Genomic DNA, 22,624 nt, shown 5'->3' on the forward strand with positions numbered 1-22,624 from the left:
TAAATATGTTGTCCGACAAGTGGCGAGAATGACGTAACGCAAGGGTTGCAAACTGTTGTTGAAATAAACTTTGAAGCGTGCTCTGTTTTGTTGTTAAAGTGAGTCATCGTTCCTGGTGGCATTTATACTTTATAAGTGGTTTAAACAAAAATCTGAAATTGTGGTGTATTGGCTGAAACGGCGTGCATGTGAGGTGAATGCTGAAAGGATGTCGATGGTGATACGACGCTCATCTCTGCAACGATTTGTTTCTGTCCCCCTGTCTTAGCAGGGCCCCGTCCACCCTCGAGATAGCTCGAATAGAGCTGAGGGTGCAGAACATGTCCTCGGTCAGGCGAGCGGTGCGGCGCCTGACCTGGCTGGTGGAGCCCACGGGGAGGGACCTGCCCTACCCTCCAGAGGTCAACACAGACATTCCCTTCAGCCCGAGTGGAATTCGCAGCATCGTACCCCTCGCCATGGTGCGCACCGCTGATGAGTGCCGTTACCAGGGGCCGGATTAACGCGGGGGGCTTCAGAGGCCACAGCCCCACAGGGCCTTGGACTTTGAGAGACCCCCCCAAAAAATATCTCGTAAACTGCGTTATAATTGTTGAAACGCACGACTGTGATAAATCCTATAGGTCAGTGGTTTTTAACCTTTGCTGCAGCTTTGCACCTCTTGGGTTCTCAATCGTTAAATAATGTATGATGTTAATAAATACATAGAGGGTTTGATCAAACAGAATATTTGTATTTACGTGCCCGTGCTTAATTTGTGTTTGGATGATTTACCTTCGAAAAAAATCTGGCAATGTCTTGCACTCCCAGAAAGGTCATCTCGCACTCCCGAGGGGTGCCTGCACCCCAGGTTAAGAACCACTGCTACAGGTAAAATGCTCGTTAAAGACATAGCATCACTCAGTGTAATGTTACCTATCATGTGTTTCAATGTAAATATTTTATTTATTTAACTCTGGTTTAAACTTTAAAATTCGTTTGTCACATTTAAGAACCAGAATGTATTTTAATAACAACAACGATAAATAACAATGGAGTGTTTGGCATCCGGCACAGATGGTGGTTAAAACAGTAAAGGGAAGAAATTGAGTTTACAAAGAAGGCCCCAAAAATTCTAACAACCCTTGGGCACCTGTCCAACTAAATCTGGCCCTGAGTGTTATGTGTGTGCATGGTGTGAGGCTACATACAACAGTAGCGTAAACTCATGTATAAACTCCAACAAACCTTTCTCAGGGATCTTGGAGCTTAATTATGGTATGTGGCCGATACAGTACATGATAATGGAGGCATCTTTCACATGCAGTCTGGAATCCGTTATTATTGGGAGTTATGAGCTCAGAGGACACGTAAGTGAAATACTGCCAAAATATAATGCTGTGTATATTCCACATTTCCAACCACAGAAGCTAATTTATGGAATTTATGGTCTTTTTGGTATAAGAGGGATTTTCACGACTTTATTTCAATACACTGCAATTTGGATATATAGAGGAGAAATGTGACTGCAGTACAAAACATGGAGACATATGAATCGAGATAATTTGACGTTAAGGGATGGTGTAGTGTTTTTTTAATAGTGTAGCGAGGTGTAGTATTTTGTTTTATTTTAGAGGGAAAGGACTGATGGATGAAAGCTACCAAGAAGAGAAAGGAAAGGAGATGCACATATAGTGTAGTGTGAATGAGGACACTTCAGAGAGTCAGTAATCAGAGGAAAAGTCAGAAGGTCTTTCGCTTATACTTGGGCAATCGACAGCATTTATCAGCCACTGCAAGGGAATTTCAGACATTGAGGCAGCAACCAAGAATGTGCAGACCTCCTAATGAATGGAACTGACAACAAGACTTTGACGGAAGGCCTTGGCTGCTGTAATATAAAGAAAATGAAACAAAGCAGCTCAACATAAGCGGGATAGGTCGGCAGAGATAAGTCCATGGGGGACATTGAAGGCACGGAGGGTGATTTTTGTAGTTCGACTGATCTTGGATTGGGAGCCACTGGAGGGATGTGAGAATTGGCTTTATGTCATATAATCTAAAGTTCGAGGTGAAAAGTCTGGAACTTTGAAAGATTGGAAGGGAGTTGAGGAGGCTTTCATTTGAAGGTCTTAGCCGCAGATCGGTAAAAAGTGGCAGATGCAGATGTTGTACAAGTGACGGTAGGATGTCCTGAAGAGTTTAAATGTAGAGGAAGAATGATAATACATGGATAATTGTGACTCTGACATTCTTGACCAGTTTGATGTTGGTATTTGTGAGGAGCATGCCAAACGAGGATCTTTATTGAGTGTGGACCCTTTACTGATGAATGAGACTTCATTTTTGGGAAGATGTAGCTGATAAAAATTCAAACCCATCAAATATGATTGTGCAACAGAACAGGATGGCAGAGTAGGTCGTGAGATGGGGTCTGTTAAGTCATCCTGAGTGTTATCAGCAGAACAGGGCTGGTCCATATTGAAGCTTGAAGTGATGTTTACAAGTGGGCAGAAATTAGATTGAGAACAGCAATGGCCTGAGTATCTAACACCGTGTAATACCATAATCAGAGGGGTTTCTGAGAGGTTAGCTCTTATATAAAGACCTAAGTTCTCCTTACATGATACAAAAATAAACTGATTTCGTGAAACTATTTTAATCAAAACTACTATACGTGTCCAGGTGGTGTGAGGCCCAGATCATTGTGCTGGTACCACTGGGTTTCTGGGTTTAAATCTGGGTTTTAGCCACCCATGGTTAAACTGGGATCTCAAGTGTAAAACGTTAATGGTCTCAGTACGACCACCAATGACTGCACAAAAAAGCCCATACATTTTGTTTGCACTTACTTTGACTAGATTTCAGGTCTGAGAATTAAAAACATCAGTTTGACTGTTGCATGACAAAACTTCCCAAAGGCAGAATGGGATGTGAAAGTGTGACCCTCCTGTGTAAAGGACAAAAAGGCCACTTGAAGTATGTTTACGGAGAATTCCTGAGAAATATGTCCTCCACAGCCAGTCTCTGACACACAGGGTTGACGGCTCTGAGAGATGTATTTACGTATTTTCCATCTCATGATATGAACCTGAGCGCACAGTTGAAATAATTAGTTGGGAAAAGACCAAAGAAAGAAAAAATACCTCCTTGAGGCAAGGTATAGTTAGCAATTATCTGAAAAATAAAGTTTTTTAAATAGCGATTTAGTCAAAACACTAGCCTAGTTTGTGCGTCTTCATGTAACAATGGAATGTAGTCGGAGAAGTGTGATAAAGAAGAGCAGAAACTGAGAAAGGAGCATGCGAGAGATAAGATAGTTTCGAGTGTGTGCATGGGAGAATGGCCAGTGGTGTCGAACGCAGCAGTGAGGTCAAGAAGGGCCCGGAGGGAAAGAGATCCACAGTCAGAATCAAGGAGGGGGTCAGTGATAACAAAAAAGAGGGCAACCTCAACCAAATGGTCCTGTCAGAAACCAGATTGGGCTTTGTCGTAAAGACCATGAACAGCAAGAGAGAGATATTTATAAAGGTGCAGAAAGATAACCCTTCTCGGACATCCCCCCCCCCCTCAAATAAGGCTAGATATTTTTTCTTCAACAGTGTTATTTTCATAGCTGTACATACTAAAACTATAAATACAATGGCATCGTTATTGCAAATATTAGCTAGAACTAGCGAGTACAATTACAGTCTCACACATAAGACTCTAAAATGACACAGTGCCTCCCTGTGATATTTATTCGTAGCCTCAGGGCTTGGTCAGAGGCTCCAACCAACGTAAATATTAATAGTGTATTGCATCAAGGTAAAAGGTCAGTGGAATCGGGTTTTCTCTACAGCGGCTGTCTCCGCACATTTTTCAAGACAGCTGAATGCCATCCATTGCCGAGCATGCCAGAAATCTATCAGAAAAGACGAAATAAATGCACATTGTTTCGTGCTGGAAATCTGGATTAGCACTTAAAATAGTCAAGTTAAAGCAATGCTCTGTAGCATTCCACAGTGATGTTTATATTTTTGCAAAAAATATTGCCCATCGTGTGAACAGATTGTTTGCAAGGGTGGCTGTTGTAGAACACCCTAACTCGAACATCTCAAAAATGTGGCTCATGGGGAACAATAGAAGAATACAAACTTAATTTGACTATAATTACTTAGATGTGAATGTTGTACACAAATGTGTACATATGTACCAATATGTGAATGATGCTGTGTCACTCTAAATTCCATTTTATAGTATTTATGCTTCATGACTCATTTAAGTCATAATGAACCCCCTAACAACAACAATAACTGTTCTTCCCAGACATTCATGGTGATTGTTCCCGATATGCATCTGCAAGACATGCTTTTTCTTGCCATCTTTTAGTGGCGTTAATCTTCGGGTTATTTGCTGAAAGGGATCATTTGTGCCATTTTGTTTTTGTCAACGCTACAATTGTTCCACCATCTGGCAGATGACGTTGTTCTAGTACCAACATTGCCAAAATGCGGATTACGATCATGAAAGATGGCAACAAATGATTACGCCCACTGATTCGACAAACAGGGCCCTGACATGGCAATTTCAGCTGTACTTTGCGCAGTGATTGGCACCTTTTCACGTTCGAGGTGATGTACGGACCAAGTACAAGTTGTAATGAGAGGAGCCATTGGAAATCAATAACAATGGCATCACAAAGGAAACCAGACTCATCCTTCATTAGGTAACTAGAGTGCCTTCGGGGCGTTCGGTGCAGCAACTAGCTAATGGCAGCAGCTCTTGAGAACATGATTGGGCTACTGTCACAATCTATATTGCATCGTGGTTGGTTTTTTATCCTCTGCTCAGGTTATTGATGATGTAAAGAAAAATGAATGCCTCAAGTCGCTATTGATAGCAACACAAAGACATTTTAAAATGGACTAATGTTGATTATTATATACTCAAGGTTTGGTGACCCTTGGTATTTAAAGGTGAAAGGGAAGGGGGGGATGCGGTATAAAACGTGAAATTCTGTGTGACGTTTCAGCCACTTGTCTGATCTGTGTCTGGCAGTCCCATGAGCTGGTGAATACAGCAGTGCTGACAGGCAAGATGGTGAAATTGCCTCTCAGAGTTGTTGCTATTTATTCAAATGGAAGAGTGACAGATGTGTCTCAGCATGCTGAGTGTGTCTCGCTGGATAAAGACATCATAAAGGTACCTTGTGCCCATGTGCTCACTGCCTTATATATATGTATATATATGCAATAATGTTTCATCGCTTTTGTCCTTTTATCAGTTTTTGAAAATTCCACATAGATTACTCAGTTTTGACCAACACACCCTTTTTATGAGGCCATATATGACAGTAACTCGCTTTAGGAGCATTATAATTAATCATTATATTGTGCTGCCCATTTGAATACATGAGCTAAACATTTAAAATAAATAAATAAGAATCCCGTCGTGGTAAAAATATAAATCAGTCTGGATGAGCAAGTATGTAAAAATGAGTCACGATTTCCCTCAACGATGGCCATTCTCGTAGACTTCTTTATGTAGAAACAAGAAAATGTAATGATAGCCCTGCCAACTTCACACCATAATTTCTGACTTGAGTTCCTGAAGACACATATAAGGCTTCAACAGGTCACAATTTATGGAGATGTTTAAACATGTGTAGTGAATTCAACTGAGTCGCAGACGTACTCTTTGGAGGCAACACATTTATTTAACACCAACACACGGGGTAACTGCCACTTAACAGAATAACAACCTATGGTGGTGACCACCAGGCTAACTACACTAGTCACTACGTAACTAGCTACAACGGCCCGGGACCACAGCTCAGGTCCAGGTCCACGTGTTGGAGAGACTGTAGGACGTAGAACGTAGACGAAGGTTTCTTCAGCGTGAACAACAACGCCGGTCCCTCTGGGAGACCCGGCTGATATTCTCTGTGGTGTGGGTGGCCCCGCCCTTGGCCACGACCACCTTGCAGAATCCTCTAGCAGGATCTGGACCCCGACCAGGTGACCACCCCTAGCCCCCACTTGGGGCCACTTTGTAGACTTAACTGGTCACGTGTCCTCTCGGGTCAACCAAAGTGCCATGGCCTTTAGTAACCTCATTCTTACAGCCGGCACTCCCACATGCTATCCTGTAGGGCTGGCACTGCACGCCAAGCGGGTGCCATCCAGCGCTATCAATCAGCAATCACCGAGCCCCATTAGGGCCGGTACTACACCCACATCATAGTGGTATCCGCGACGTCATTACACCGCACGCCATGCCTCTCTAGGGCCGGCACTACACAGTGACATCCGGCATTATTTCATATTTAACCAATGCTATTTATATAGATATGACAGCATGTAATTTCTTCAATAATGGTGCGATTCAATGTGTTTTTTTCATTATAATGGATGGGTTTTGTGTGAGTTATAATGTATCACACATTTGAAAACTATCCATGAAGATTACAAGAAATGCAATTTTAGAAAGGATTAAGAGACCAAAACAGCACCATGAGTAAGCTCGGGATTTAGCAAGCTATTTTTATACTCTTTAACACATACATATTTCCAAGCAAATCTTTAAAAATACTATTGATTATGAAATAACACAATGCTTGAATTTTGTATGATGAAAAGGATTTTGTTTTCGTGGAAATTGATGCAGTCATCCAAACCTTCACATACTGAGGCCTTGACAGTAAGCATACCAAAATGATCCCATTCAGAGAATGCAGAAAGTAGCAAAATACAAACATGCAGATTATTCTCATGACAAAGCATTTTCTTGAATTTAGATTGGGGAAAAAAAAGCAAGCCAGGAATGAGCCATCTCAGATTTACAGCCAATAAAATGTAGCCTATGAAAATTAATTGAAGGACATTATTGAAGAAACCACACAAAAGTTGCAAAGCCATACTTTATATAAAAATAAGCAAATTAAAATCAAGTTTTCAAAGTGAAAAGAAAACTGAGCAAAAAAAACATGGACCCTGACCAAACACCAAGTGATTTAAATGCATTTTTTTTGCAAAAAATTATCAGAAAGCACCACCTTTGTACTTATATGTCAGTGGTTTAGATATCTGCTGCTTAATGAATGATGGTGATATGTTTAATCATCCCAACAAATTAAGCTTGTTTATTAAAGGTCCGAGACTGAATGTCTAAAATATTTCTAAACTGATGAAAAAACTGCAGTCAATGTGCATTGACCCAATCGTTGGGCGAGTGCTGCATCCAGATGATTCTACAGCTGAGCCAAATAATTGTACGAGCAATGTATGTGAGACACTTGAATACCCTATCACTTTAAACACATATCCATTACTCCTGTAAAACGGTTATGTCTTATCTACATAACATTTCCTCAGGCCACACATTTGCAAAGCAAACACAGAAATTATCATACATGTGTTTTCTAATATCTTGTCTAGACTACTGCAATGCCATTGATGGTGGCTGGTCTTCCTAACGCTCCCATGTATGAATTGCAGTTGGTTCCAAATACAGCCAAACAATCTGCAGCATAAGGGATTACGAGCACATCACTCTTATCGGAAAATGTATGTGTCTTCCAGTAAAATAACACATCCATTTTAGGCATTCCATGGACTTGTATTTGCTTATTTCATTGAACGCATTATCCCGTGAAACTCACGTCAGACATTATGATCAGTGGAATCCAATTTCCTGGTAGTCCCACCAACCCATCTGGCTGGCATCAGTGACAGAGCTTTCGTCAAAATACCTCCAACATTACTGAACCATTTTTCATTGCGACTTCACTGATGCCTCTTTATATTTTTAATTCCAGCCTCCAAGCCTGGCTCTTTCGTAAGAATTATTCAAAATGAGCATGGCTTATGAAATGAGGATGTGCGTTGAATGGTTGAATGATGCACGATAAATGTGAGTGCGGTATAATGATGTATGATATGTAGGCTTAATGTAAGACGCCATGGAGTGGTTCCTTGACAAGAGACGCAATATCAATGTGATTGATCATAATAACCAAATCAGTCAGCCACTGTGGTTGCCCGGACACCCTCGAAAAATGTTTCGTATGGCTAAATGAGATGCCCACCATATTTTGGACAAAAGTCCCGGTTTTTTTTAGTCGACGTTTTCTCGTGGAACAATGTGGCACTTCCCATGAAAACGTGGGAGTGATGAATTTCCCACAGCATGTCTGTAATCTGACCAATCACCACTGGGAAGCATTCGCTGGGAGGGCAGTAGGGCATCCCCAACTTCCGAAATGTTGCTGCGCCCCCTCTCGTGTGTAACCATTTGAATGCTGCCACTAGAAGCCAAACAAAGAACCACAACTCACCGTTGTGAGATACAGTATGCACGAGCGACGCTATATATATAAACACCCGTTAACGTTATGTTTAACTCTTATGAGTAGGCATGTAACAATTTACACCTTTGCACAGTTGAATGAATTGTCACTATTCGGGGTCTTTCTTTGACCTTGGGCACATGTGATATGCAAAATGTACCAGGCTCTCATAGGTCCATTCGCTCTTTCTTTCCCCCTGCCGCCGCGGGGTGGATTTCCACACAACTCTCTCATTGACATGCTAATTTCTCTGCTCCAGAAGACCCACCTCTCTCTCTGCCCCACCCCCTCTCTCTCTATTTAAAGCCTCGACACAGAGGCATTGGGTCTCTGTGTGTCTATGTTGTGTGTCTCTCTCTGTGTGTCTCTGTGTAGTCTCTCTCTGCTTGTGTCTGTCTGTGTGTCTCCGTGTCTGTGTTTTGTTCTCTCTCTCTAATTTGGTTCTACCTGCTGACGATTTCTTGTGTTGCAATCGAAACGTCACATTGTATTATTTAATTTGTCTTCTTTCTACGTGACCTTACCGAACGAACCAAAGAGTAATTCCTGCAGTCACAATCGCAGTTGTGGGTCCTACATGGGCAGTTCAATGCAAATCTTAAGGCCGAATGATAAATTGTGTAAAGCTTCTTCAGTACAGTACTGCTGGCTGATTTATATACGATGTCACAGTTATCAAGTAGAGGAATTATGGTAGCTTTTATCAATTCCAAACGGAACATAGTGGGGAAGCAATGCTTGTGTCAATACAGAAAACCAACTTTTATTTTGTCTTTTTACCAATATAATCAATGTGATCTTGAAAATTTAGTTTTTAATAAAAAAAAATGACCCCAAGATACTTATAGATCTTGACTGCCCTATTTGATAATTATTTAAGGAATGTAATTGGGGGAAAATTATTTCCTGCTTTAGTCCTGGTGAGAAGCATAACACCTTGAATTTGAAGGTAATCAGGACTAGTTTAAGAGCAACTAGCTGATGTTGTAGTTTGTTGAAATCACACTGGAGCTTAGCAATCACGTCATCCAGAGAGCAGCCAGCAGTAATCACTATCATGTAATCTGCAAACAGATGTCCGCTGGAATGATCCAGGTCAGTGCCCAAGTCATTGACATAAAGAGAGAACAAGAGGGAGCAGAGGATGTTTCAAGTTTCAAGTTTCATTTATTAGGTATAGCCCTGTGAGCCATGCGGCTCTTAAGTCGGGTGCAACCGCAACAAACCCCTTTAGTCATCTTAACACTGTTTGACCTCCAACCATCTATGAATACAGTTTGGATGCGAGAAGAAATGTCGTTTTTCAACCATTCCACTGTGTTTGGAGAAACGGATGCAACTTCTGCTACGATATCTCCACTAGGAAGAACACCCATTGCCCAAAATGTCGCCTATTATACAAATGCATTCTCCTCAAGGCAGTGTTATATTGATGGATGTGTTGAACTCTTATGTGTGTGCACCACTGGCAACGCACAATCACAAACAACAACAAAAACACGTGTACTTGTGTAGTGATGCGCTCAGAGACACTAGGAGTAGGAGGCACTCTATTTATTATAGCCTTCACAGGGTACAAGGGCTAACTACACTTTCAGTCAGGACAGCTAACAGACTGCCTGACTGACAACGCCGAGAAGGTGAAGACGGTGACGAAGACTCCAGCAGCCCGACGGGATTCCACTGCAAGCAACAGCCCCGAACCTTCGCTCGGGGTCCCCTTTTATCCTCCTTGCTTGGCCTCGCTCCGCCCCCGGCCATGCCCCCCTTCTGTAACCTACTCGCGGGTTCCTGGGCTTACCTCATGTACCCCCTCTATCACATTTACCCTACATCCTTCTCTCTGGTTATCACGAGACCTGCTGACCGACAAGGGCTGCTGCAACCGCAGATCCCTTTCTCTGCCAGCAACCTGCGCTATGCTCCATAGTGACCCATTCCATGTCACTTACACTTGTATTTAATCCGGACTTTTTGTTGAGCACCACTTGAGCATCCTTCTAATTCATCGCTGCGCACACTGCAGGTGACCGAGTCGTGCGACTACGTGTACGTGGACGGGCGGGAGAGCGCCGGCTCCACACGTGCGCACATCCAAGTGACCCACGAGCACTTGCGGGCGGGGCTGGAGCTGGCCGTGTGGCTGCCCCGGCTGCCGCTTCACATCCAGCTCTCCCACTCGCAGCTCGGCCAGGTCAAGGGCTGGAGAGTGCCGATTTCTTACAGCACAAGGTATAAGCTTAGGGCGAACGAGCAAGGGGCCGTCTTTGATACTGCGCTTCCTCGGTAAAAAAAAAAAAGCAAGTTTTCTCGAGCGTGTCAAACTACTGACACGCATGATGAATCGTTGTTGGCTTGTTAAATGAGGATAAAGAAAACTGGAGCGTATCTCTTAATGTGAAGGAGCCAAATTCAACAGATTACTCACAAGCGCAGGCACCACATCGCTTACTTGCCCAAGCTGAAAATTCAATGTTAATGGCCAATCTAAGTGCAACACAGCTGCTCTAAGTGAATTGCGTCTGTTATATACACTGAATTCACGTTTGGGAAATACTAAATTGTTATATTATTCAACAATTCTGAATTCCTAAAATCTGGCCCTTGGGTTAGATTTAAACGGGATTCTTTTTTTACTTAGCCATAATTATATACATCACCGGGCCTGGCTTTCTCCTCATTAAAGTTTTTTTAGTATTTTATAGAGCATTGCATTAAAAAATCAATACCTTTTAAAATGTGTTGGGAATATTGATTACGACTGATGGTAATTGTTCAGGAACGTTTGACCGACGTGCAATATTTTTTACAGACATTGAACAATAGATAAGCATACACTGCAGTGTCAGAATGTGTAATTAACCAGTGCAAACCATGTGGGGACAGTGTGACTATGCCATATGACTTCGTGCGAGTGTGTTTAATTGCAATGTGTTGATTTATTGAACGTGAAGACCATTGTTTTCCTTCACTGCTATTCCAATATCATGTGCTTATCAGTCCTGATACTTAAAACGTAAAACATATCCATATAAAAAAAAAAGAGAATTAACAAATGAAGGGCTCGTTGGTAATTATCTGGGTTCATAGCACAGCCCAAGTATATCATAACGCATGATAGAGCTGTACAAGGCGCTAGCAGATAGAATATTCCCTCTAGGTCCTTTTCAACACAGGAGAGAAGGGTGCCACGGTAGAGAATGGATTACGTTTTTATGGATCAAGGTTCTTTACATTTTAAGGTCAAATAGTTTTTTTTTTATCTCTGTTTCCACAGTACAAGTTTGGTCTAGACAACAGCAGTACTTGCAGTTGTGTATCACAGCACAGAGGGAAGACATGTCGTTGACCATTATGGTGCCCAACATTTCCCCTAAAGCAGCATGCTGAAGTTACTCTTTATGTCTATTTGTCCTTGAAGAAGGTAAACTCTAATGATGCCTATATACAACGTACAATTTACTTGGACATATGTCACAGACTATAGAAGATTATTTCACTTGTCACACAATTCTGTAAATAAAAAAACTGCCTCCCTTCCTTCCAGCTATCGCAACCCAGTGTTAAGCATTTTGACATTAACAGGATTTTTTGCTTCAAATATATTCATGAAAACCCCAAATTGGACCCACTTTATATTCCATTATGAATTTTTTTGAGTAAATGTGTCATCTATATCGTTCATCTGAGGCTGGTTTATTAAGACATTTATTTTATTTTATTCCTTTTATAACATTTTCGTATTATATATACACTGGAGGAAGCTTCCATGCTGTAAAGGACTTGCCACAATGGGCGTATTCCCCACCCAAAGGCATAAATGGCACACCCCAGTCAATCGACCGGCACGTCACGTGTGGTGTGGTAAAATGTGGGTACTCCCATCTCTTCCAAAAAGTCTGGCCAGAGTAGGGTACATACCAAACACCCCCTGAAGGGGCTCTCTGGAGCTTCCTCTGATGGAGGCCTTTCTGCCAGCAGTGGTGTGAGCAAACAATTGCAGGGCTGCACCTTTACCTCGTTTTATATACACTATATTTATCCACTAATTGTATACATTTTATGCATAAATATAGCATTGCATTTTATACAGTGTACACGGCGTATTTGCACATCCTGTCTGATGTTCGCTGTCAAGAAGTAAAGTTGTGGCTTCATCAATGACCAAAAAACCTTGTATTCTCTCTTAAGTCAGCAAAATGGCACCCAATCACACTTCAAAAATCACTGCTGACTGGAATTACCCCCTAATTATGCTAATGACGGTGATGTGATTTAGTTTACCGTGAAGTTGTTTTACATTTGACTGTTGTTTTTTTTAGATATGCATTATTTGCTGTTACTTTTTTACTGCCTTGCTACTCCTGCCATCACCATCGGTTATGATTAATCCACCGCTGGATTAAGGGCTGCAGAGTACCCCATGTCAGGTATCTTCACCAGCCTAATTTGATTAGCGTGGTGATCTATGGGCACATATCTTCCTCCACGACGGTAGTGCAGCCATTCATTGACCTTGAAAATCTAGCAACATTTTCTGCACTTAAATGATGCCTTTCAGAATAATTGCTACATCGCTATTTCCTTTGTTGATGTACTTGTTCGCGCATTCCATAGAGAACACTAGATCTGGCATTGCCAACCAACTATATTTCGCAAAGAATATTGGTGCATTGTGTTAAGAACTTTTATGGACTATTATAGACGAGTATGTTAAATGTTTACTTGCCCTGCCGGTGAGATTACTTGTTTATAAGCCATCATATATTCATAATGACATTGTCCTCTGTTATGTTGCTGTTGTTGCAAAAGTTCGATCAGTCAGTTACGAAAGTGCCAACTTTGTGCCTTGAAATGTGCTTATTCATTCTTTGTTGCTGTGATCTGGCACTCAAAACCTTTTGTATGAAATGCGACAATGTACTGTATGTAATCCTAACCTTTTTCATAGAAATAGCACAATACAAGCACTTCAAAACAGCTTCTACATCATTCTCTTTCAATCAATTACTTTCTAGCAGTTTTTTTGCCAAACGGGTACGTTAGGTAATGGCATATGCAATTTCCGTTTTTCTCCATGTTTTCCTGCCATTGACACCAATCAATAATTATATTCTCAGCTTTCTCCATATTCAGCTGCATTTGAGCCCAATTGCCTAATGCATTTCAGTGGTAAAGCCAAAAATAAACTGCAATCCTGTGTCACCAGCAAACGTTTTAAAGCTCCTTTGGCAAAGGTCCGCTATGAACAATGGTAATCATATCGTTGCTCCATAATACAGGGTTTTTTTAAGGATAGATCGCATAAATATAAATGTGTCATTATACCCGCCACCACGCAACACAGCCAATTATTAACAGAGCATGTCAATTCGTTACCAGTACAGCACACTGGTGTGTTGGAGAGAAAATTCACAAAAATTACAATCTGAGTACGACGTTTCGCCAGTAATTACAACTGGCATCATCAGGCGGACAGACAGATTTATATTTACGCGATCTATCCCAAAAAACCCCGTATTATGGATGATATTGGTCGCGAAAGCCTACGTGTTAAACATATCGTTGCCATTTCCCAAGATCCACAGGAGGCATCAACTCCAAAGGCAGGAAGTCAAATGTACGAGGCTGCACTCTCCAGTCCCAGCACACCCCGCTCAACGTCTTGACACAATTTTGCGCCACATCGCCTCAAGAGACCGGCGATCTGACCTTGATGCTGGATCCCGAGTGGCTGGTGGATGTTACAGACCTAGTGCAAGGTCACATGTTTGTGGAGGACACACGAATAGCTCAACTCAAGGATGGAAAGACTTTGATTGGACACAGGCCAGGCATGACTGCCATTCAGGTGGGAATTTTGCTTTTACTTTATGCACTCTATGCTGTTGTTTTGTTCTTGGTTTTTTTTCCTCCAAATATTATGCCTTGAGATAATGAGTTGGAGAGCATGCTCTTGCAACGCCATTTTTACACGTGTATAATTTACCAACAGAGATGGCTCACCGTGAAGGTATGTTACACTACCAGGGTCTGTCTGGCCTTCAGTTCTATGATTGATAAAAGCTCCTCCACAAAGAATCTCAGGCAGCAGAGCTTTCAGGGGTCATGGCCTCTCCTGCTCCCTGCCCTACATCCTCCCACTCATTACCCCTCTTGCCCGCTTCCTCACCATTTGAACAGATGCAGTGACAACTGATAGAAAACAATGTCTATATTGCAATTCACCATCTGCCACTTGACAAAACTCTGGATTTTTGTCCCCCTCTGAAAAAAAGAGTTTACTTCTTTATAAAGATCTTGGACTTTGATATTTATATTTCTATACTGAAGAAATGTATTTCTTAGACATCTGCGAATACCTTCAATTCACTGAAGACGTCTAGTGACTGCACATGTGACTCAATTGTACACTTTCATAATTATGTAAGCCTTCACATTTCAAACTGCCAGATACGTCTGATCATTCTCTCTTGTTCATACATATAATTCCAGCGTTTGTCTCAGCATGTGTTAAAAAAATATGCAATTAGGACAAAATAAATTGGAGTAAAAGGCTTCTTTAATCTAAAAAGTGACTGCCCATATTAATCACCTATTTAAAGAAGCCATTCATGATTTTGTATCACAACCCCTACCTCGTCCAAAACTACAGTCCAGCGGTAAAAGTAAAGTAACACAGATATGATGAAAATGTGTGCAGCACATAGTGCATGTACCAGAGTTCTGCTGCACAACGACGTAAGTAAAAACATTACCACAATGAACACGGTAAACAAACAACATGACATTAAAAGACAGATTCCAGTTGTATTCAGTCATGTTATTCTGCTTGACTTGGCCAAATATCTCTTTGGTGCCAATGTTACAAGAGTGGATCGGCTGTGCTCGTAGTGTGATACCTTTGCCCCACAATTCCTGGAAAAAATATTAATCAATCAAATGCATTCATCTGGAGAGACAAGATTTGTGCACTATGAAAATTGAGGGCAAATAATTTTGCTTTTCTTTGTTGAGTACAAATTTCATTCCTCCAACATAACAGTTACAAAGAAAAAAATGAAAATTAATCTACCCACACCTCAATCACTTTACACAAAAATACATTAAATATCTGCTGGTTATTTCAGGTTTAATTGTTTTTTTTTATTGTTAATGTGCAGTATTCTTCTTCTTGCATATGGAAAAATTCAGGTGAGTAGCAATGTTTAGGTCCGGGATATTTCGTTTCGGTAGCCAGGTGTGTTTCAACTATTCATCCACTGATATATAGGGCATTGAATAAGAATGTCATCCATCGTCTTAAACATGCAGCTGCAGTCAGTGAGGGCTACATTTTTATTAGCATTTTTTCATGAGATGGGCTTATCTGCCATCTGATGCCCTAATCGGATTGATATTCGACCATGGTTTCCTGGTCATGCCTAAGCCTGGGGGTCCTATCATTGCCTCTGGCACGATTATGTTTGTTGTGGATGTCAACTTCTGCCCACTCCGAACGCCGGTGTTCTTTCACGAATTCGGACCTTTCTTTGCCCTCAATGGGTCATTCCAGTTTTTATTGTATTCGTGAGCACTCGCTAAGGATCCTAGGCGGTGGTGTGTGTGCGCGAGGGCTGCGCACCATTATACAGGCATTGATTTTACAGTGCCTGTCATTCACCCCATAGCCTCGTTAAGCTGGGTATGTACGAGCTCCACGTGCAAACTCTGCGCCCAGGCTGGTTAGCAGTCCTCTGTGACTGAGTGGGCAGAGTTTGCCCCCCCCCCCCGCCCCAACCTTTCGCCAGTCAGCTTGCGAATTAGGAACGTTTGTTTGTGGTCACGCCGAGAGACTTCGATGAGCTGACGTTTGCCACAATGCAGTAGGAAGTCATGTCGAGGGCTCATTAGCCGCTGCAGTAGCTGAGATGAAAGGGGGTGACCACTGCCCTTTGATGGGTTGGACCTTAGTTACTGTTTGAGGACCCGCAGGGTTGCTGGTGGGTGCTCTGCCACTTCAGCGAGATCTTTAGCTTCGGTAGTGATGTACAATATTCATTACTCACTTTGCATTTGTATTGTGTAGGAGGTACATTTTCTTTTAAATAACTGATCACATATTCAATCAATTGTGTGCAATAATATTACTTTGCTCACTTGCTTTGGTTGTTATGAAGACTACATCATCAGTTCATCTGATATGGTTCCATATTTATTAATTTATATTCATACCATTATTTATTCCATCCAATTTTCTGAAAATTTGCACATATTTCAAGGTGAATAACTTTGGCAAATGCATATCTCCAAGACCAACTCCTCTTCAATTCATATTGTTACATTTATTCACGTAATCTCAGTGCAATTCCACGTTCGAAAATTATTATTTTTTATTTCAAAGTATGTTGTATTTAGACCTTGGTAAAGTACATATGTATAATTAAGGTGAGTGTGCAATTTACATTGGTAAAAGATGACTTAATTACATTTTCCTATCAAAATCTCTAAGAGGTCATATGCAGAAAAATATGCAGCCATGTTGGACCAGGCCACCATGCCGACCTAACCCCCCCCCCCCCCCAATTATTGCGCCATATGTTAAACAGAACTGCACAGTCAACAGCACCGTTGCTACCAACATCATTGCAATAAAATTGCATTATTTAACTTTTGGGTTTACATGCTACACCAACTAACTGCAATGCAAAAATACCTTAGTTGGCATGTGATTCTTGCATGTAACCAATATTTAGCATATTGTTTTTTTTATTCATGCAGGTCCAGATGCACCAGAAGCACCCTTTAAATAAAATATGCCTCCTGGAGTTGTTAAAAATTGTATTTGTATGCAGATAATATCCCCGGTGTCGGACATGATATTGGGAGAGCGCGCAGTGACAGTGAGTGAACAGAAGGTGTCCATCAGCGAGCTTCACGTACAAGTCGTGTCGGGTTTGTCTCTCAGCCTGCACCCCAGGAGCAATGCCCGTGGCATCATGGAAGCCACGACCACGACCAAGGAAGTCCTCCAAACTTATAAACAGGTACCCCATGGGCATTCCGTAGATTGAAAACTCAATTCTTTAGAATTGATTGAGTTTTCAATCTAGCATGGTTGGCTACGTACGGTGCGAAAGAAGTTCTACATACATACATGCCCGACTGCAAGTACATCACCTAACACCTGCATGGAACTCGTAATGTTAGCGGAACAATGTGTCAAGGAGTTCCTCGGGGGTGTTCATTTCAGCAAGAGTAAGTCTTTATTTATAACTAGCCTTTAGCCCGTCCAAGGACGGGTGTATTGCAGTAAATCTGAAACTTGCAAGCGAAAAGCTGACCGCGACGTGATATTCACTGCATTAATTCGTGTGCAGTTTGTAAGGGCGCGGTGACACAGACTTATTTAATGTTAAGGTTATAATTGCTTGTTCATCATGACGTCCTTTTTACTTTGATGTCTCAACAACAGCGTTACGGAGATCACGTGACGTGAGGGTTCTGCCTTTGTAGTGAGGGTTGTGAGTTGACGCCGAGGAGGGGGGAGGAGGCGCCTCGCCCCCCCATGTGGAGTGACGTCAGCCACTAATTATTATTAATGAGGGGGGGTTACCATTTGTAGAACGTCACCTTATAATCATTATTGATGAGGGGGGCTGTTTGATGTGGAGTGACGTCACCTGCTTATGATTATTAATTAGGGGGGAGGGTGCTCTGTGGAGTGACGTCACCTGCTCGTGATTATTAATGAGGGGGGGGGGGGATCCATGTGGAGGACGTAACATGTTCATGATTATTAATGAGGGGGGCTGGTCGACGTGGAGTGACGTCACGAGCGTTGCACACAGACATTCTATGCTCATTATAGTAGGTAATAATAATGGGGGGGGGGGGAGGGGGAGTCCGTTTGGAGGATGTCACCTGCTCATGATTATTAACGAGGAGGGTGGGGGGGGTGTCCATTTGGAGGACGTCACCTGCTCATGAATATTAATGAGGGGGTCTGGTCGATGTGGAGTGACGTCACGAACGTTAAGGACAGACATTCCTGGGTGATTATAGTAGGTATTAGAGAGTCGGTACAGCTGCGTTGAACCTAGCCCAGCTGCACTCCCATACCTGTCAACCCATACGTTTTACCCGTGTTCTTGTACAGGAAATTTAGTTTTTATCTATTTGTTAGTGTTTCTTTCTTGTGATGGGACTTTGTAGGATGAACGTTGAGATCTATAAGGACACGGGGTGACTAATAAGGTCTGAATTGATCTGTAATAAGTTAGGCACTGATAAGGGGTCAATAGGTACTGTATGCATATCCAGTCTTGTTCGAGCCTTACGCCCTGAACTGTGTTCAGGCTCCCTCTTATATTCCCGAATATTCCCCCGTACAGTTTCCCAGTTTCACACACCTATGCGTCCACTGTAACTCAACGTGTACCCCAACCATAACTCCGATATACAGTCCCCTACAAATAGATGCTTCCACACAGCAAAATCTGGCTTGTTTATCAAGGCAGACATGCGTTGTGTATGGTAGCTGGCATCAGCACACTTTGTTCTTGAGGATAAAGATGTGCATTTATGTGGTGCTTAAATGTCCCAGGAGGTCAAAGTAACTTGCAACATCATATCTCATACAATTACAATGCCCTGCTGAAGTCTAGCCAAGGAGATCCCTGGTGGCAGCTATCACCGTGCAGCACGAGGTGTTTGCATCACGACCCTGGAGCTGGGTAATAGTCTGTGAGTAACATGAAGTTCACTCCTCACCTTGCTCATCACCAGAGATAATGAATAAAAACACACAAGCTTCTCATATGCATCGGTACAATGTGGCTGAATGTCATTTCCACCCTCATCGGTGTTTCAGATTTCTGGAGTCCATCACCCAAAAATGGTCCAGTGCTTGTGCGCCTGGAATTTTAATTATTTATATGGGTGTATATAATCTCCACCAATCTCGTTCTACATGGCTTAACCATGCGAAAGTTACATCATAAGGACACAGTGTGTACAGGCAGGTGTGGTGAGTTCACGGGCCATTAGTGGAAGAATCAGATCCTACGTATGCTCGCCTTGTACCACCGCTAAGCACATGGCTGCAAATGAGGTCCTGCACCCAGTATGCCATTGCCACACCTAGCACACAACCATAAGGCAACAACCCCTTTGCTGTCTTATGCCTCCTTAGCAGCCTGTTACTGCCAAGGAGTGTTTGAATAGGAAATTCAAAGGCTCTGGGAATTAAGGTGTATTACATTGGTCTATTCAAGATTTTATTATGGTTCCATAGACAATGGAATGATTCAAGGCCACTTCAGACCTCTAATTTCTAACATAGTACTTGTGCACAGTACATTTCAGATTAAATCTCTACACTATCTAGCCAGGAGGTGTGGCTCACATAGGACTGATGCCAGACCTGAAATATAGGATTCTCCATGTGTCAGTCAGATCGGATCATAAACGGCTTTAGTAATTGATGTAGGGTGTATCACCCCGAATTCAAGATTCTTCCATTTGGCTCGTCCGCCTGAGACGTTACCGAATGTGGCATTTCTTTAGCCCACGGGTATCAATGTTGATCTTCATGTGCATTATCAGTGCAGAGAAGAGTAATCAACCTCAGTGAACAAATCGGTGTATAGATTAGTAATAAATATCCCAAAGTGTATTCTCTCCCCTTTTCAGAAGTTGAAACATCTGGGCAAAATTTCACGTGAAGTGTTTTTCTGCCACAGGAAAGGTACTGCAGATTCAAACAAGAGAATAGAAGTTGGTGTAAACGGAATATAATTCAACCAGAGCCTCTTTAAGTCGTCTATACCACATTTCGGTCATGTTGCAAATTATGTAATTTACCCATTTTCAGAATGAGAGCCTTACCCATGGTCTCTGTTGAGCCAGTGGGATCCATTATCAGGAAACACGAATTAGCAAGTGCTTCTCTCCAGAGATAATGGTAAACCAATTTCAATTACTCTTAATAATCTTCATGTATGATGTGGAATTAGAAACCGACGAGATATTATTCGGTTAGGTGGCATTTTGTTAATAGGTTGCTCTCCAAGTATCATTTCTTAAGAACTAAATGCTTTACAGCTTGGGTTTTACAGCTAGCCTTGGAGGAATTGGATGACAATGTGTGGAGGAAGATGATGTTAAATACATTGTGACAACAGTCGTTGTCATGATAAACTAGCAACATTTTACAAGGCATAATCTTCTCATGAGAAAAGACTCTTGTTATCTTAGGCAAAGGTATTTATTCAGGCCAGGTAGTTAACAAAACAAGAAAACACGATGGCTGGGCGAGGTAAAATATGTCAAAAGTTAAAGTTTTCGAAGAACTATGTTACTTTAGCATATCACTCATTATAACCTACAAAGGCAAAGAGCCTCGGTATAGCATTAACAGACTGTAGGGGCAAGTGCTGTTAAGCAAGCACCTATGAAGGCCGGCACGGCACACGAGGGAGTGGGTGGCTAGCACCACGCCCAACCGCCTTTGTCTTCCGAGTGGCAATGTTTACACACCGTTCCAAGTACTTATTTGAGGCTGAGTCGAGCGAGGGGAGGCCCAGGACCGGTTCAGATATTCGTCACTGAGCAGGAATTAAAGTCGGGTCCTCGGGTTCGTAGCACAGCGCGCTAACCGCTGCACTTCCGCTCCCCACACCTTAAACTAGTCACCTGTTAACGTAAGTTTAGTCTGAAATTAATACTCAACTCCCCATATTTTGAATGAGATTCTACCTCCCAGGGCTTGTGGGTATCGATGCTTTTGCTATGCTCTTGAGGAGAGGAAATGAAATTAATATTTCCCCCCATTGTCCCTTATAGACAAGCTACGGCAGAAGATATGCATATTTAACGTATATCGCAATTGGTCCAGTAGAGCTTACTTTTTTAGATATTTGAACATTGCTGGTGGAAGTACTGTGGTTTCTGCTGGGATAACATCACCTTCTGTCCAAATTCGGAGAACTCCATGTCATAACCTAACTGTTTATAACCCCACAGCAAGAGTTCCCAAGAAAACTGCACGACCTCCAATTTAAATACAGGAGTCTAACTTTTAATGTGTATAATAGTAGGTTTAACACGTAGGCTTTCGCGACCAATATTATTCATAATAAAGGTTTTTGGGTTAAATCGCGTTATTTATAAATGTGTCGAAACCCTCCATCACCCGACACGGCCAATCAGCAAAAAAAAGTGTCACGTTGACAAAAGACAATTAGTTCACTACTTTGGCCCACCGGTGTGTTGAAGAGTGAATCCACAACATTTACAGTTTGAATACGACATTTCGCTGGTAATTGCATCCAGCATCATCGGGCAATTCGCCAGAATGGTAAAGCCCTCGCTTGCTCCCGGTCTTAAATAGAGCAGCAGGGTGACGTCATCATTTAACTCATTTCAGGTGCAGTGAATTGAGGTGGAGGGGGGGTATTGTAATTATATTATCGATTGGCAATCAGTCAATGGTTATGATTAGTAATGAGTTGTAGATTGGTAATTATTTGTAAGGTGTTTTATTGTGATTATATGCTACATTAGTAATCTGTTAATTAATGTGTTTCCCCTATAAGGAATTGTAATATATATTATTTAATAATACGCTTCCAAGCCGCACTAAGCTTATAGCTATCAGAACGATTAAAGTTATTTCTGTTTCTCTCAATTTCAATGGATTCTCTAATTATCCTTTGCCAGTAATAATTAGTTTTACACAACACTTCAACGTTATCAAAATCAATTGAGTGTCCTTGTTGACAAGCATGTTCTGCCACTGCCGACAGCTGTGTTTGAGATAATTTAATATTTCTTTGGTGTTATTTTAGTCTTATGCTGATGTTACGTCCCGTCTGTCCAATATAGCATCTGCCACATAAACATTTAATCCGATATAAGTGTATAATAGTAGTGAGACATTTTTTCCTCCCTCGTATTCTACAAAGGCTTTAAGTCGAATAAACAAGCCAGACAGCATATGTTAGACGTGTTAAAGGATTTGGCTTTTTACCTCAAAAGAAGTCTTAACAGAAATCGCAGGAGAACAGCTTCAAAGCAATTAATAATGTCTTTGGAGGGGCAGTGTAATCTTGACAGCTTTTCAGAAAAATAAGCTCAATGCTGTCGTACTCCTGAGGAGGGATAGCAAAAATTTATACATTTTCTGTCTAATGCTAACGATAGGTTAATTAATCAAACTTAGATAGGTTGATTAATGAAACTGTACTTCCGTATCTTCTCATTATTCATACGCACTCTATGCAGCAGCTCAATAAGACATGCTAAAGATAGTTCACATACCTCGGCACATGTGTA

At 41.7% G+C, this 22,624-nt stretch overlaps 1 protein-coding gene across 6 annotated transcripts in view; it reads left to right on the forward strand.

Moving 5' to 3' along the window:
• Positions 1-22,624, forward strand: part of LOC116939056 (transmembrane protein 132D-like) — a 229,964-nt gene that overhangs the window by 175,192 nt on the left and 32,148 nt on the right. For all 6 annotated transcript variants that reach the window (XM_032946940.2, XM_032946941.2, XM_032946943.2 and 3 more), the window contains 5 exons: positions 272-461; positions 5,020-5,163; positions 10,335-10,540; positions 13,889-14,159; positions 17,143-17,334. In XM_032946940.2, coding sequence (XP_032802831.2) covers positions 272-461; positions 5,020-5,163; positions 10,335-10,540; positions 13,889-14,159; positions 17,143-17,334 — 1,003 coding nt within the window. The remainder of the gene's footprint in view (positions 1-271; positions 462-5,019; positions 5,164-10,334; positions 10,541-13,888; positions 14,160-17,142; positions 17,335-22,624) is intronic.

Source organism: Petromyzon marinus, chromosome 5, assembly GCF_048934315.1.
Source record: "Petromyzon marinus isolate PM22_M1 ecotype Great Lakes invasive population chromosome 5, UKy_Petmar_22M1.pri1.0, whole genome shotgun sequence".
Lineage (NCBI taxonomy): Eukaryota > Metazoa > Chordata > Hyperoartia > Petromyzontiformes > Petromyzontidae > Petromyzon > Petromyzon marinus.